Here is a 17626-nt window from a genome sequence, read left to right as displayed (position 1 = left end):
TGGGAGTTGTCCTGCCCTGACTAACTAGAAGTCAGCCACCCATTTTCAAAAATATTGTGGGTTAGTTGTGCTTACAGTATTGTGAAGAGAGTAATGCTAAGAAGTGCCTTTTCCTTTATGACTACTTCACACTTCTCAGAGCAGAATCCCCCTCCCCCTCCCCCTCCCCCACACATACATAATCCTTTTCCACATGTAAGAACACAAAAATTGGCCTGCCGGTTTGCAACAAACATACTTTAAGTCCCCCATTTTATTCCAGCACTATTGAACCACATGTTTTGGGGAAGTTCACAAATAGACTGTAATGGAGAACTTTTCTGTTGTGTGTACCTAACATCTGGCAATCAAGTATCAGTCCAAGAGACGGAGGAAATCTTCCTGTTTTGGTTTCATCAGTTTCACATTTTTTCAACTTTAAAAGGTGACACAGACATGTGTACACATCTTTGTGTCTGTTTCCCTGAACGCATACATGCTTGTATGCAGTTTTGCCCAAAATACAAAGATTTTGCAAGCAGCTTTCCCTAATACAGTGCATTTTATATGCTACTTTCACTAACATATGAATCACTGCATACATTTTTTTTGATTGGAGAACTGCATATCACTGTTTAAAAAAATGTGAATATGACAATAAGTGCAAACCAGACAGAGTGAACAAATTTCTTCCCAGCTCTAGCAGGTTCCAGAATTAGTATATATATTCCATACAGTTTTATATATTCCTCTATATATTTGATTTGCACCCATCCAAAGCAGCTAGATTTCACTTTTTTTCCTGTCAACTATTCATTTATTTATTAATCCATTCTTTATTGATCACATTTCTACAACTAAAGCTCTTTGGGCAGTTCACAGCAATTCATAAAAATACAAACCACAAATAGAGATAATGCAATGCAGCATACAATGTCAATATGCAAAATTTAAAACAATTTAAATAGCTAAAAGGGTTTTCCATAAAAATACTAGATGTGCTAAAGGTCTTACTTACTGGCATTAAGCTTTAAGATATGATATGCTGGCATTTGTGGCCACAGCATTTTTGCCTTTGAATTCTCCCACCACTGGAATGTACTTTCTACCTCCCCCTGAGAGCTTTCCCAAAATGGAATTTGTTCCTTGGGCCAAGAAAACTTCAACAAATATGCTTTACATTGAGCCAGATTACAGGTCCATTTAGCTCAGCCTTGTCTTGTTGGGAAACTTGTTGTATGTTTGGTTATATGCAGGTTCACCAGAGGTAAATAACAGTGGATTTAGGTAAGTGACTGTTGCTTGCACCTGTATCTGTTAGAACCCACATGGAAACACCTTTTAACAAAGATTTTAAAAAGTTTATTTACTTACACACAATCCATACATGGCTTGCTTGAAGAAGAGATGTTGATATTTTCATGCAGGATACTTTGCTTCATTGTTGGTTATCTTAGGAGAGAGAAACAGGGAAGGGCAAATGGTCATGTGACTTTTTGCCCTTCCAGGTGAGGTAAGAGGAGCAAAGTGAGAGGAGAACAGAGTTCAAGCAGAGAGGTCAGTCTCATTTTGTCTATGTCATTAATCCCTTCCCTTCCACCCTGGTTAGAGGGCAGAACCATGCAGTGTTAATGCAAGCAATGTTACTTATACCTAACATGTCTGCTTCAGCTAGCAGTGGTCCTCCAAGCTTTCAGGTGGAAGGTTCCCCCCCCCCTCCACCTTTGCTACCAAAATTACTCCTAGCCAGAAAAACTGGTCCCATAAAACTCATTTTGAGTCATGGTGGCATGGAACTCAGCAGCAAACCCAATTTCCTCCCTCCCTCCTTCCTTCCTTATGGTGTTGCAGTGCTTTATTGCTTGGTTTTATTGCAACCTACACTACTTACATTAGCTTTGTATAAAGTGGCCTAAAATATTTTAATTTAAATACTAGCAAGAGACAGTGGCTGGAGGTCAAGTACATTGCAATGGGCACAGTGAAGGAGGGGAATGGTATGATTCTGAGAGCAAGTAAGTTCTATTTTGCTTTGTACTTAGACTCAAAAATTGACTTGATTCCAGTTAAGCCCTGGAAAAATGGTACTGTCAGTGGTTTTAGGAAGCCCAGCTGTATGAACCTGTCTTAGCTGTTTAAGTTATTAAGATCTGTTTGTAAATTTTAGTGCAATTTAGTGCAATATGGTATTTTTATTTTGTATTGTATTGTATCAATCAACCTGAGAGCTTTTACTATTGGTAAGAAATTAAATTAATAAGAATTATACCTAATAATACTTACATCAATGTAGAAATAGCTAATCATGTGAGTTCCCACTTGTAGTCTGCATTAATCCTTCTCCCTGACATCCTGCTTCTCTACATGAAGACTTTTTGTGTGTGATAGGCAAGTTGATCATCTGACACATGCATACATTCACAGCTTAAGCCAGCTTCCTTTAGCCTGGTGCCTCACAGAGTTTTTGGACTTCAACTCCCATCAACCCCAACCAGCATGGCCAATGGCAAAGAATCTTTGGAGTTGTAATCCAAAAGACCTGGAAGACACCATGGCAGGGAAGGCTGGCCTAGACTCGGGTCAACCACTTGAGTGAGAACTAGGCTAAGGTGATCCACATCATTCTGGGTTTTGAGTTGTGTACTTTGCCATTCAGGCCACTCTGCTCAGCTCTCTTGTTGGCACAGAATTCCTACATTTATGGAGTGAGTTTGCATTGCTTTGTCTCTGACAGATACCATTTCTGACTAGCTACTGCTCTTCCATGTGGCTTTTGTTTGTTGTTTTGCTGCATCCCTTTAGTTTTATTTGTATGGTGGGGGGGGACGGGATTCTAGTCAGGGTTTGATTGTTTATTGTTCTTTGATTGTGTATTCTTTCTGTCTTTCTCCTCCTGCTATCAGAAGTCCTAGGCTAATCAGAGGCACACAATTCTGCTGCCAGTGGTTTTCCCTACTCTCCTCCCCCTGCTTTTAGCTTGCTTGCTTCCTTTAGTTGATCATTCCTTGCAGCAGCTCATCTCACAAGCCAGAACACAGGAGAGGTTCTTTTGCCTTGCAGGGCAGAGCATGCAGCAGGACTGAGTAGAAAGAATGTGAAGCAGGTACACTTTTTCCAGGTGGTGGTTTATGGAGTGTGTGTGTTTCTGTTTACATCTTGTGGAATGTTTATTTGCTTTCTAAATATTGCTGATCTTATGACTTGAAGACTTGGAGACAAAAGAGGGAAGGAGAAGGATGAATCAGCTCCTAGAAAGTTTGGGGACATGGTTTCTAAAGGGCTGAAGCAAAATGTCAAGGAACTAGGGGTTTGAGCTCCTGCTGAAATGATTCCAGTTGCAACCAGAGGTTTAGCTGCTTGGCCATAAGCCAACTGGCTAAGGGCCTTGGTCAGGCAAATGGTGCTCATTCTACACATTGAAGTTTATGGTCGAGACAGCTAGTGACAGCTTACATCATAATAAATGTGTTAAATTTTTAAGGTATACTTTTATTCCCAGGAGGGAATCTGTGAGCAAAGGAAAAAAGCAACCAAGGCAGGGAGAGAAAGGGGCTCCTACAGTTCTGAGCAAGGCAGTCCTGGCTTTAAGGCAAGGGATGAGTTGATTTAGGAAGGCATCATATGTTGGCGCCACTCCTGCCAATCAGAATGAAAGGTGAGGCAGTCAGACTACGGAAGCACCTTGTGGTACAGGGCAAATTGGAAAACATGTAAGACAGCCTTTTCCAGATTGGTACCCCAAGGTGTATTGAACTGCACCAGGTTGGGGGAGACTATTCCAAGATTTCCCATGGTGGGGCGAGAGACTGAAATGTCACTGTCAACAGTTGCCTAGTTCTCATCTCCTAGTTGAGAGACACAGAGAAGGTGCCACCTGAGAAGTGAGGTGATAAGTTTGTTTCCTATATTGGTTGCCTGTGTTCAAACTTACATTGAAATGTCTGAACTTCTCACTAGTAATCCCTCCAAACATCTGGGCCCTTCTGCTTTAACTGCCAGCTGTTTGAAATTGTAATGAATTTTCCACCCAGTATTCAATTTCTAAGTTAAGCGGGTATGTTATTATTCACTACAACATCTTTTAGCCGATGGATTAAAAAGAAGGCCTTTGATGTCGATTCCATGGTATTCCCCCGCCCAGCTTACCTGTGGTGTTGTTTGTGTTATGAGCAGGTTCTAAACTATATAAGCAAGGGGAGTGGTGTTGATGAGAGAAAGGAAATTCTTTGGGCTTCTCTTTCAGATGTGTGGTTAGTGAGGTCAGCATGCTGGTTGACCCTGCTTGGGATATGGGTAGGCTTTTGGATTTCCCCTGAGGGTTTAGCATAGTTGTACTGCTCTTCCTGTTTGGCAGAAATTCCGATGGATTGTCATGGATCCCCCAAGTTCATATATCGGAAGGGCTTAACATTTAACATTTGAGAAACTGTGCCCAGAGAAGGTACAGGCCTCTTTCTTTGGATTTTTTATCCCGCTCTCCTCCATGTTCCTCTGACACATCTGGAATGCATTTTAGGCTCCCAGCTGTTGAACAGTGTTGCTTTGATTAAACCTAGGGGAAATGGAATAGATTTTTATCCAGGTATCACTACTTTGCACGATATGGTGCTTTCCTGAAGAAGACTCATTTCTCTAATTATATGTCATCTGGAGAAATTCTTTAGAACCCTTGCCTGTTCAGGGATGCCTGCAGTTGTTCCTCCTCCTCCTCCTCCTCCTCTTCTTTTACAAATATAAATGTTCTAGTCCTCACTTTAAAAGCTCTTCACCTTTTCTCCTACCCATCAAGTTCTTACAATGACTGACTGGTTTAAGTTTCTAGAGCTCTCTTCCTCAACAATGGGTCTTTGCAAATGCTGTAGTTTCCTTCATGGATGGGTTGATAACTGGATGTAGAACTATTACTGAATCACACAAACAACATTGCTCCTGTTGGAAATCACAGAAGGTTTGAGGCTGACATGAGCTGGGAAGAGTTTATTTTATAGGACTGGCTTAGGTAGGAAACATTCAATTATTCTTCATCATCTCTGTGCATCACACATATGACCTCTGCACTTGTGTGGAAGCTTGATTTGGGAAGCTTGTATAGCTGAGGAATTTTTGGCATGAACCAACTTTCATGATGGTGTGCATGTCCCCAGCAGGTTTCCTTTTTTCTTCAGTTGTCATTGTGGTTGCCTTATGAAGATTTTTTTTTCTTTTTCTTCTCAAAGAAAGGCTTAGTCCTTTGAGCTGATGCCCTTTTATTGCTTATTTTCAGTTTTTATTGATTCTTTTGTTATATTTGTGATCTCTGTTAAATTAGTGATCTTAGATCTCTTATTTGTCTCCAAAGCATATGAGCTCCAAGGTCCCATTTTGGAAGTTTGTTCATTGTGATGGTAAGGTTCCATCCACAGCAGCCACTCACTTGTCCTCCTTTGTTTGGGTGAGGATCATATCACTGAAGCCTGTCCTCAATGGCAGGCTTTCACCAAAAAGGTCAAGTGGAACAGGTTGAACAGGTTGAAGGCTCTCTTGCGGAAGAGAGCACTGGAGGCAGTGGAACTTCCTTGCCCTTTCAGTGAAGCTTCCTCAACAATTGCTGCTGTAAAGGTAAGACCACTGCCTTCTCCTTTGCCAGTGGTTACAGCTCTAGCCACAGGCCGAACAGACCTCCACATTTGGTTAATCTCTCATTGTTTTGCTGGCAAAAAAAAAAAACATGTTGAAGACAGCTTGACCAGCAATTTTGCTGGACCCCTCAAGAATTAAAAAGGAAGAAGGGCCCTCAAAATTCAAAAGAGCCATAGAGTGGCTCTCTCAACCACCTCCACCATCTTCAGCTTGACTAGTGCTCATACCACCACTCCTTGCCTCTGTGATACTGGCTACTTTGGAAGATGAAACAAGAGAGCCCTTCCTTGAGCTTGAGAAGGTTAAGGCCTCTGTATGTTGCCCAGCTTTATCCATATAGAGCAATCAGCCTCCCAGATTATTTCAATACCAACAAATATAATGTGATCTCCGCTGATACTGTAAATGATCACACACACACACTGCTTTCAGTCTGGATTAGGCTTTCTGAATTTATTTATTTATTAGATTTATAGCTCGCTTTTCTTACAATAAGGGGTCTGTGCCCCCTCACAGGTCATATAGCTGGGATGAGATGAGACCAGATTCTTCACTTAATACATAACAAGTGTTTTCAGCATGGTTGTACAAGACCGCCATGAGCTAGTCTCTCTCTCCTACGACTTCTTTCCTTTTTTTCCCAGCAGATCAAGACTGAGAGGCTTCTAACTATTGCCCATTGTTGTGTTAAAGTTGGCCAGCCAGGAGCAGGGTTGTGCTACAAAGTAAATGATATAGAGGGTTGTTAGCAAGAAATATCTATTCCATTAAGGAGCTCTATAATTATGGTTTTAGTTTTGCCCATGCCAGAAGTTGATGCCAAACAATCTCCTCTCCACCCTTCCCCACCAAATGGAGTTTTCTTCACCCCCAAGGAGGTTTGCTCTGCTTGTGGGCCAGATAGTGGGAACAGCAGGTGTTACTTAATTGACCCACTTTGATCTGATATTGAACCACTGGACAGATTAAGTTGCACCCCTCTCCCTCTGATCCTACTTGTTCCACAGTGTCTCCCCCAAACCAGAGGTAGTCTGGTTCTTACTAGCCACTTGGCTTATCTCGTAATGCATTGTCCTTGGCATTTCAGCTAAGCATTCCAACCCTACCTCTTATTCTAGTTAAGATTCAGAGTCTGAAGTATCCACCTTGGAATGCTGCATTTTGGGACAAGTGGGTCCCATCCTTACAAAGATTCTGTTACATTCCTTGGGATTCTGTTAGTCAGCCTCTGGATGTAGACTTTTTTCTCCAGCTGGCATCTCATTCCCCAAGACAGGAGACTGCTAGGGGGGATCATGCATGCACCAATAAGGGACAGTAATTCCTTTATTCTACAGATGTCAGTATCAGCATTGGCTCTGAGCCTAGATATGAAAGTGAAAACCAGTGAGTCCCCATCCTCAACAGGAGAGGCCTATTGGTCATAGTCAGCATTTTACTCCTCAACTATTCTGTCAATCCCTTTTCCAGACAAGATTATTGGGAAAAAGGACTCCATTTAACCCTTAGACTTTGGGCCTTGAGATCTAACAGTTGGTACCAAGATTAGAGAATCCTGTCTTCAGTGTAGTGTTGGAATCCTTAAATCCAACTGCAATTCCCTTTTTGCCTGCACTACTTCAGATAGTGCAATAATAAAGCACTGACTTTTATGACACCAGTGTCTAAAAGATTAGAGCACATGTACAAAGAGCAGGCGACAAATACAGAATTTATATTCACCCACCCTCCACCTAATTTCATGATTGAAGAGTCTTCTCAGGGCTGGTCACATAGACCCCATTCAGGTCCCTGGCATATTCATCAGCAATGCTTGGTCGTAAGGTCACTAACTACCAGGTGGTCATGATGTGGGTTTATCTCAGAGGAAAATATATATTCTTTATGAGATTAGCTTTCCAATGGCCAGGGAGAGTTGGCTAGGGTATTCCAATCCAAAGTGCTACAACTGGTCAAAACAACACATTGAGTTGCTTATGATGCCAAGGTCATACTGGGAACTATAGTGCTGCAATGCCAGGCACAGTGATTCCATGGCATTATCACAGGAAGCTCATTGAAGGATTGAGGACTTTCCCTTGATGGCAATGACTTATTCAGTTCAAAAACTGATGTCAAGCCATGGCAAAAACTACTGCGAGAAAGATGGGTTTGAATCAGCCCCCAGCCTTCCTATTGATATTGGGCTTCCAACCCCAGCAGCAGGATGATCAATTTGACAGACCTGAGCAACCATCTACATTGAAAAGGCAGCATTTACCATCCAGGTTCTATCAAAACTATAAGAGAGGGGACCTTTCCTCTTTTTCTTTGTCCTTCTGCTTGTCATCCCATCTTTGGATCTAGACTGTAAGCTTTCCTTCTAGTGTGGGCCATAGTAAGACTCCTGGGTGCTTTCTATAATTCAGTGGGGCGGCTGGATTTAATCTGATGCCCTTCCTCCTGTTTGAGATATTTGTTCAACAGTAACTTATGTTCTATAAACAGAGATTGACTCCTTACTATGAAAAGGAGCTATCTGTCATGTTCCCACTTTTCATCACTACAGCAGTTTCTATTCCTGTATTTAATAGTCCTGAAAAAGAAGGACTCTGACCAGTCCTGGACTTTCATCAGGCTAGTACTTTATTACTACCAGGAAATTAAGGGTGATGACTCAGTCAGCAGCCTTACCACTTTTACATGTAGGACTGTGGTTTCCTTCAATTGACACATATTTTTAACATTGTGACTGATGAATTTTATCAATGTTTCCTCTACTTTTCATTCGGATTGGAGATCTACTATTTCTGAGTCCTTTTGTTTGGTCTGGTGACAGTTCCAAGAGTATTTACAAAGTGTGTTGCAGTTGTTTGCATGTTCCTCCACACCTGAGGCATATAAGTCTACTTATATCTCAAAGATTCGTTGCTGGCTGGGCAGTCAAAAATGGATCTACTTTGTGCTATTGCATTCATTATAGATCTTTTGCAAGCTCACAGCCTGTACCTGGAGAGGTAATGTCTGAGCCCTACTGAAATTATTTAATTTATCAGAGCCACCCTGCTCTTGGTGTCAGGTCAGGCTTATCACCAGAACACCTGCTTGCTTTGCGAAATCTGGCACATTACATGTGGTCCAGGATTCATGTACTAGTTTTAACCATCCTACTTCTTCTGGGTTTGATGACCACAACTGTGGCAGAAGTTCCACATGCATGTCTCAAAATAAGAATTCTTCAGACTTAGTTTTTCAGGGAAGTGGATCCTGATGCAAACTTCCACTGAACCTGGTTGCATATTCTAAAGATATTTCTCACATCCCTTTGGTGATGGATGAACTCAAAACTCCGTGAAGGAATTCCCTTCCAACAATTGTTCCCAGGTTGAGCAGTCAGGACAGGTGCCTCTCTTCTGGGATGGAGAACACATTGCAATACATTAACAATTCCAGGACTTGGGTCTTAAATCTAGAAGTGTTACCATATCAATGTGCATGAATTGCTAGTAGTTTGAAAAACCCTGCATGCCTGCAAGATGGAGCTCATTCACCACCACATCCAGATAATCATGGGCAACACAACAGTAGTCTGGAAGCTGCCCTAAAGCAGGCTTGCGCAGATGGTGCCCTCCAGATGTGTTGGCCTGCAAGTCCTGGAACTTGACTGTACTGGTTGGAAAATGCTAGAAGTTCCAGATTGTTTCTGTCCAAACCTGCATAGGATTGTACCTTAAGGGGCAATTTGACAGCTGTCTTCAAATGAGAAGGGCTTCCACATAGCTAATAGAGCAGATGTGTCTTCTGTTGCTTTAGAGGTAGGACCCAAACCTGTGGGTTCAAATTAAAGTAATTTAGGCAAAATTTTAGGAAAAGCTTCTTGATGGGGTGAGCTTTTGACAGTAGAAAAGACATTGTGGACAGTAATGGCTTTGTCATTAGAGTGTTTAAACAAAGTCTGTATGATCATCTGCCAAGGATGCTGTAGCTGTGGGATTTCTGCATTAGTGGGTTTTCTGCATTAGTTTCAGGTTGTCCTTGACTGCTGAGGCCTTTTTCAACTCTAATTTTAGTGGAGCTTCCAGTTTATGATATCCTTGTCTTGTTTCATTCATGACATTTAACACGGGGTTTAGACACTAACATCTTCCACATGTTTTCCTATGGAATAGGTACTATGAAGTATAAAAATCTCTCTCCCTAGACTCTAGAGAATTGCTTAGGAGGAAGGAAAGGGAGAAAAAACACTTCTAACCTTTACTGCTCTTCAGACCTCCGCTGCTACTACATACCTGTAGAATAGAATAATCAGGTTTAAAGCTCATTGACAAACCAGAAGGGGAGGGGGCCCTCTTTCCCTTTGCTGAAGGTACTCCTGCCCTGAAAGGCCAGAAAAGCCAATCAGGTTCCTGTCCAGGCTGAGCACATTACTTAGGTGGTTGGGATACAGGGCAACATGATACAGCAGATCCCCACTTCAATCTTTTAATCCCCATCCATCAGTGAAAAAATAGAAGATGCTGGCAAATCCTGATAGGACAAGAAGCAACTTCAGAGACCCTCATTCTGGCAGAAGGTCCTATAGGAGTGCTGAACAAGGATTTCCGAGCTGGAGGCCCAGAACATAACATTTTCAAAAGCAAGTAGGATTTGCATATAATAGGTACACTACTTTGTAGATGCCTTCAACACACATTCTTTTTCTTTCTCCTTGTGCCATTTGTTCACTTCAGCAGAGTTCCACTAACCACCACGAAAGCAGTAAAGAAACCTCAGAGGTCGTCCGGTCAGAGGTGAAAGGGAAGAAGTCTTCAAGCCATGGCACAAGCCACAAGGCCAAGAAGTCCGGAAGTGGAAAAAGCTCAACGAGTTTTGGCTCATCCTCTTCCAGTGGGACATTCCCACCTGCAGGTAAAAGTTAGGAGGGAAATGGAAGAACTGATAGACTCAGAATGACAGTGGAACACACTGAGGCAATCAGCCAGTGTCACCACATTTTTGTCATCTAACCCTGCTTTAGAACAGCTAAGTCTCTAGACCTCATTGAACAGCAAAGCTCTGAGTAGTGTTTATGTCTTTAGTGAATTACTAGTCCTTAACACTGTCAAGGAAGGCTTCAACATGTATGAGCAATCTCAACTGAATTTCCAATTGTTGAGGAGTGGATAGGGTGAAGTTGGTTAGTGGCCTGCATTGCTCATTACCACCAACCCTATAACTAGCAGAGCCTGGACAGACTATGCAAGATAAGCAAATCTTTGCAATTCTGCATCATGTGTAGATACTGAATAATTCAGCTTGTGTAATGGCAGGTAATATTGGAGGGATATTTTATTAACAGAGTGTGTATATCTATACCTGTGTTTATCCATTCTATTTGGTCTGAAGTGCTTTGGTTGAGAATAGCATATTGTGGGCCAGGAAACCCCACTCCTCACCACTTCTATCATCTTCCCCAGTGGCGTTAGACAAGCTGCTATTCTTTCTGCCTCAGCCTCCCATCTGTAAAATGGAGATAATAAGTGATAGTACCTGTGTAGTCCTTTTAGAACTTAAAAAAAGCCTTACATAAATGCTGAGAGTTTTGTCATCCTGAAGAGTAACAGGGAATTATCAAAGTGAGTGCATATGATGACACATAAAACATCAGTTGGGATTGAGGCAAAGAATTAATCAAGTAAGTCAGTTTCCAGGCTAAAGCTAGATGTTACCCTTTTTTGAGTACAATCTTTGTCAATTGATCAGGGTTTCCATCTTTCAGTAGATAGGAAGTTGGCTTTTAATTGGCTAGGAAGTAGTCAATAGATAGGAAGTTGCTGTCATCTCTGACATTGCCTTGCATAATTTTAAGTATTTTTAAAATAAGCAAGCAAGCAAGCAGTCTTAAATCTATGACAGATCTGGCTCTGATGCCTTCTTCATGCCTGCGTTAGGTTTCAGGATTTCCCTTCATCCCCTTTCAGGTACCTCATGCAGCTCCTTGCCCTTCTCCCAGGACTTTGTAACCTTCCCAAAGCTTGAGCAACTGCCGCCTGAGGAAGAGAAATACCGCAAGCCCGTCTCTTCATCCTCCTCCTCTGCACACTGCTCCCCACTGTATGAAGGGCAGAAGAGTGACGTCTTTGAGCAGAAGGTGATCTTTTCAGGCTTTGGCTCCATCATGCGTTTCTCCACCTCAGCTGTCAGCCAACAGAGGGGTCGTGACACTTCCCCAGTAGACTACAAGGCCTCAAACTCAAGTGGTGGCCCCCCCGCAGGGAGTGGCAGTGGCAGTGGAAGCAGCCACAAGCGGATGCCATCTCTCAGCATGGAGGAAGGAGAGGTCCTGAAGGAAAAAAAGCACAAGGCCAGTAAGAAAAGCAAACATGGGCCAGGGAGGCCCAAAGGCAGCAAGAACAAGGAAGTCCTGGGTGCCCAACTGGTTGGGTCCACAGTCACCTCCTCTTCGCCTTTCTCTGGGGGGTCCCTGGTCAGCTCCAGCATTGGTGGCTCCTCCCGGACTTTCAGCCATGCTGCAACTCTTCCAAGCCTCAGTATGGAGTCCCCACTCCTGGGGTCAGGTAAGTACCATTTTCACATGGCTTTTAGTTAGTATCTGATGCAGCATCAGTAACTGGAGAGTCTGTGTTTTCTTTTTCTTTTTTAAGCAATGGGTTGCGTAGGGTTGGATCCAGGCTTAGTTGCATTTCACTCCCATTGAAATTGGCAGGTTGTCTTCACGCAGCACAGAACTAAAGTATCAAAATCACTTCCAAAAGATGCAGTGATGCCTACCAGCTCAGGTGGCCTTGTTGTTGTTGTTAGTCATGAAATCGTGTCCAACCCATCGCGACCCCATGGACAACCGTCCTCCAGGCCTTCCTGTCCTCCACCATCCCCTGGAGTCTGCTTAAGCTCACACTGACTGCTTCAGTGACTCCATCTAGCTACCTCATTCTCAGGTGGCCTTAAAAGGAGACAAATTTATGGAAGAGAAGGCTGCTAATAGCTACCAGTCCTGATGCCACTATGCCGCAGTATCAGGGACAGGATGCCTCTGCACACAAGTTGTTGGTAACATGGGCAGAAGGATGCTGTTGTACTCATGTCCTGCTTGTGCACTTCTGTGGGTAGCTGGTTGACCACTGGGTGAACAGGATGTAGAAAAAATGGCCCTTAGTCTGATCCCTTAGTCTTCTTAGGATCTTAGGACTTAACTCATATCCATTTGTATCTTGTTCATCTCAGAGGCAATGAAGTTCAATTAAGTCTGGCATCAACATGTACTTGTGTTTTTCAGTGGTTTTAGTGGGTTCTTCACCGTAGTGTGGACCTGACTTTGCAAGTCTGGATACAAGCATACATATTGCATTGGCAAGTTGAACCCTCTGTCTTGCATCTGCCCTTGTGTATCCAGTGAGCGATACAATTGCTTTGACTGGCAAGTGTGCATCTCTCTCTCTCCTCTTTTCATGGACTTGGTGAGAGTAGGCATAGAATCATGGAATAGTAGAAATGCAAGGGACCAGAGGGTCTAATTCCATGCTCAGGGCAAGACACCAAGTTAAACCATCCCTCTCAGATGGCTGTCCAGTTGAATCTTGAATGCCTCTAGTGTGGAAGAGCACACAACCTCCCTAGGCCATTGACTCCATTGTCATACTCCATGTTGATGACAATACGGATATTAGCAAATAGGCACCCATCACAGCCAAAATCAGTCAGTGTCTCAGGGGAGCCAGTTCCACCTGAAACTGTGACAAAAACTTGAAGGAAGCATCTCAGTTTGTTTCCTCCCCCGCAGTTTTAAGCAAATTGGTTCCACAACTTCTAATTCTGTCTGCCTTTGCCCAGAGATTCCCCACCAAATCATTGTTAGCTAAGGCATACCTACAGACATGTGGATAGTAGCTGGAGAAATCTCAGCATCACTTTCTGTGTTTTTTGTGGCACAGTAATCCTGATTGTGCGCTTACAACAGAAATCACACAAATCAGCAAACCACATTGTGTCTTCTTTTCCTCTTCAAGGAACAATGAGCAGATGCTAACTTTTGCTGCCAGCCTCAAAAGCCAGAATGACCCTGAATTGGATTTCCGAGTGCTCAGAAATTGTAACTTCTGAGCCATTTATACATCCCTGTCCCTCAGTTAACAGAAGTAGGATCTAGTTGGTATCACTAGTGAAAAATGGCCTAGAGATGAGTGTGCTCTGGTGTAAGGAGTTTTCTTTTTCTTTAAACCAGGTTGAAATTATCTTTATCTATCTTTGAGTCCTTCACTGCTACTCATTTATATTTTCCGACAGTAGCTAGGCTGGCTATTGCTCACTTTTCGATTGTTCACATTTATTCTGGACTGCTTGGCTCCATGCCTCTTCACTTAGTGTGGAATAAGAGGCTTGCTAGACATGCAGCATGAAGGGCTGAAGACATGGCTGATGATACCTAAATCAGGAGCAATACCATTTCCATCTGTCAGGGGTGGGAAACTTGTGGCCTTCCAGAGGCTTTGGATTTCAGCTCCCATCAGCTCTACCAACATGACAAATGGTCAGGGATGATCAGAGTTGTAGTCCAGCAATATATTGCGGTCCAAAGCTTTCCCACCCTTGTCTAGCACAGTTCTCAAAAAGGTCATTTAGAGGGAGCACAAGGAATGGGCAGAGTGGGTGTGGAGGACTGTCTCCAGGCAGAAAGAGTGCAGGTTTCCCAAACACAGACGGTTGCCTTTTCCCTCTTGGCTTTCATTTGCCACCTTTCTTGCCTGCAGCTCCAAAAGAAGCTAACAAGAAGCCAGACAGTTGTGCAGTGTGTGGAATAGTATTACAGAAAGCAACTAACTATACGCTAATTTGCATCATCCTCAAGATTCAATCCCCAAGAGGTCAATTGCCTTGGCACAAGTGTCAAGGCCGGCAACTGAGCTTTGGGCCAAAGTAGACATTATATTAAGCATGTTGTTTAATGCTCCATGATTGATTTTTAATCTTTGGATCAAAGCCATGGGGGTGGGGACAGTGGTGATCAGGATCAGTGGAGATTTCTTTTCATGCTTTCTGTTGTGCTGTGATCCCACGAAAAATTCTGCCCTTACCCTGGGGTATTTGTCACAGGAGGAGAACACCAATTGCCCCTTTCCATATCAAATTGCAGTGGGAAACAGTGATGTTTATCATGGCAAAAGCATGGAAGGAAAGAGTTAACCCCCCATATGGTGACCATGCTGGCTGGGGATGATGAGAGTTGTAGCCCAACACATCTGGAAAGTACAAGGTTGTGGAAGGCTGAGCGATGCCAAATTATGTGTGGCTTCATGCTTGAATCACAAAGTTGTTTTGCTTTGCAAACAAATACATTTGTTGTCCATTAGCCATTGTTCATAATATACTGGATTGAAACTTTCCAAGATAATCTTCACTCACATAGTGCTTTTATGTATTGTTTTGCATGTTTTATAAATGAAAGGAGCTTTTGAAGAAAGATAGTTGAGTGTTTCCAAGAGCCAAGATGGGCTTGCCCATGACCACATCTTGCACTTTCTTTGCACTACACTAGATTGCCAGCTCTAGAGCTCTGTTTACAGGCTGCGTAGAAATGTCAGAAGTAAGCCCCTTTGAGTTTCATTGGGACTTGCATTCAGGCAAGCATATGTAGGGGGAATGATGGGAGTTGTAACTCAACACTTCTGGAGGTCACTGGGTCAGGGAAGGCCAATGTATATATTTGACTTGATAGAAACGTTTCCTAAGCAACCATTTGTCTGTATGGCAAAACAGTCTTGTAAACATCCAGCATAGGCTGACATTTCAGGACATGTATTAACTTGGCTCTGAGCACAGATTCCCTGCTACATGTCGAAGGCACAACATTCACAAAGCGCGTTAGAAACACAGCAGGTGGGACTCTCAAAATTGCCAGAATGCTTTACTGGAAAAGGCAGTTGCCAAGGAACAGTACTTGCAAGAAAGGGTTAAGGGGAAGGAAGCGAGAGGCAGGGCATGCCACGGCTGATTTGCTTGGCAGCAGTTGCTTTGGCCCATATCTCTGCTGGCTTGTTTGCAGATGCTTCTATTCAGGTCACAGTGGATAGATAAGGCGGGAGGGACAGGCTGCCAAGGGAGTGTGTGGGAGGAGGAGGTGTAGTTCAGCATCATTTGGTTCCCTGGTGATGGGGCCTTTTACTCTCGCCCCTTCGGGGCAGGGGAGGAGCCAGGGAAGAGAAGGAGAGAGAATCCAAGATGTAATTATTTTCCAGGGAGGAGCTGTTACCAACAGCAGACCTGCCATAATCACAACCTCAGGCAATGCATTTCTTCTTCTACTTTTCCCTCTTTCTTTTGTGTTCATGGGTTCAGAGAGAGAGAGAGAGAGACAGAGCTTCAGCCAGCGAGCTAGTCAGCGAGCCAGCGAGCAAGCTAGCGAGCGCAGATTTTTCCCCGTGCTCCTAGCAATAACTCACAATCCAGGCCTTAAGAGGGGTGGGTTTTTTTCACACAATATTACACAGGCCTCCAAGTGGAGGAGCTGCAGCCAAGTCCAGCTCCCTGATAAGTGAACTTGTACGTTATTAGGTGTGTCTGCCAAGGGCTGCTTGTTGCATTCTCACATTATGTTTTAGGTGGACCCCAGAGCAACACCTACAAATGTAGAGTGCCAAGAGCCACTTAAGAGGAAATGAGAATACCAACAGAAAGCCACCCACCTCCAAATTTAGTTCTTCTCTTCATCTTTCTCAATGTTCTGTCTCCTGAACTGCTTGCCATCTGGGTGGGTGGAAGGGCTGTTTTGAAATCCCTGAATACCAGTAGAAAAGTAGGTGTAGTGAGAGAGGTAAGAGGAGTTCTTTCTCAATTTCACAAAAGCAGGACATTGCAGGGGCTGTGAGTGGTTAGCAGTCCTTTTTAAAAAATGCACCCCAAACGTGCACAAATAGTTTTGTTGATTTATTTTTTATTTTTTAAACATAGCTGTATGCATTTCATGTGCAAAAATGGATAATGTCCTGGGGGTGGAGGGACCTGCTGTCAGAACACAGAAGGGACCAATTATGGACCTTGACCCCCAGTATGAGGTCTGTCTGTCTGTTGCATTTTGCTTAGACTTTTCTAGTTTTGTTTTGCTTTGTCAAAAGGCCGGCTGTCAGTTGGAGTGGTCTTTGCTTTCAAAAAGGAAATGGAGGGATTTATCCCCGCTTAGCACTGGGATCCTCAGAGTTTTTCATGTTTCCCCAACTTTTCCATCTATTTCTGAAGACGAGGGGTTTGGGAGGATGGAAAAATCCAGCCCTCTGCTCTTTATTGGAGCTCAGAGTGTTGATGGCTAGCTGCCAAGCCTCTGGTTCCTTTTAATATATTTTTTGGACATGGCTCCCAATATATATTTTTTCCTGCAGGGACTTATGCATTTATGCCAGCATGTGTTGTCCCATTGTCATCTCTTATTTATTATATGAACTTTAATATTATTATAATACTAAAGTGAAGAATCATTAGAGTTCATATAGTGCTTTTGAGCACTACAACATGTTACATTTATTATCTTGTCATCCTCTCAACAATCCTGTAACTAGATCAGTATTATTATTCCCATACTGCAGAGTGGGTAGGGGTGTATGCTGAGGCAAAGAAAGAGTGGCTTGCCGATATTCAGTGTGTAGTCTTCTGTCTGGACTGGAAAGTTTCCAGCTTCATAATTCACCCTCTCTTAACCACTAAACTGTTCCAGCACTCCTTATTTATGAATTATAAATGGACAGATATGGACGTGTGGGTTTATATAATTGTTAGTCTTCCAGATGATCACTTTAGAGTGTGCTTAGGCTGAATCGCTTGGACTCTAGCTCCCCATCTGTAGGGAAGAGATTTGTGCCAGGCCATGTTTATTCAGACTAACTAAGCAGTTAGTATGCTTAAGATTGCCTCGTTAATAGTAAGGTACAGGACCTGAAAAACTGAACCCCATAACCCTGAAATTCAACTAAAATCTCAGAGTAAAATCTAGGGACTAGGTGCTGGGTTGGGTCTTGGGAGTGGTGTGTGTGTGTGTGTGTGTGTGTGTGTGTGTGTGTGTGAG

General features: G+C 43.1%; 1 protein-coding gene across 4 annotated transcripts in view; it reads left to right on the top strand.

Moving 5' to 3' along the window:
* MLLT6 (MLLT6, PHD finger containing) overlaps positions 1–17626 on the top strand; it is a 111142-nt gene that overhangs the window by 67979 nt on the left and 25537 nt on the right. For all 4 annotated transcript variants that reach the window (XM_044444460.1, XM_044444459.1, XM_044444458.1 and 1 more), the window contains exons 9-10: positions 10308–10485; positions 11538–12134. In XM_044444460.1, the coding sequence (XP_044300395.1) occupies positions 10308–10485; positions 11538–12134 (775 nt within the window). The remainder of the gene's footprint in view (positions 1–10307; positions 10486–11537; positions 12135–17626) is intronic.

Source organism: Varanus komodoensis, unplaced genomic scaffold (genome assembly GCF_004798865.1).
Source record: "Varanus komodoensis strain SLA01 unplaced genomic scaffold, ASM479886v1 scaffold45, whole genome shotgun sequence".
Classification (NCBI taxonomy): domain Eukaryota; kingdom Metazoa; phylum Chordata; class Lepidosauria; order Squamata; family Varanidae; genus Varanus; species Varanus komodoensis.
This window is presented reverse-complemented; position numbering and strand designations above follow the sequence as displayed.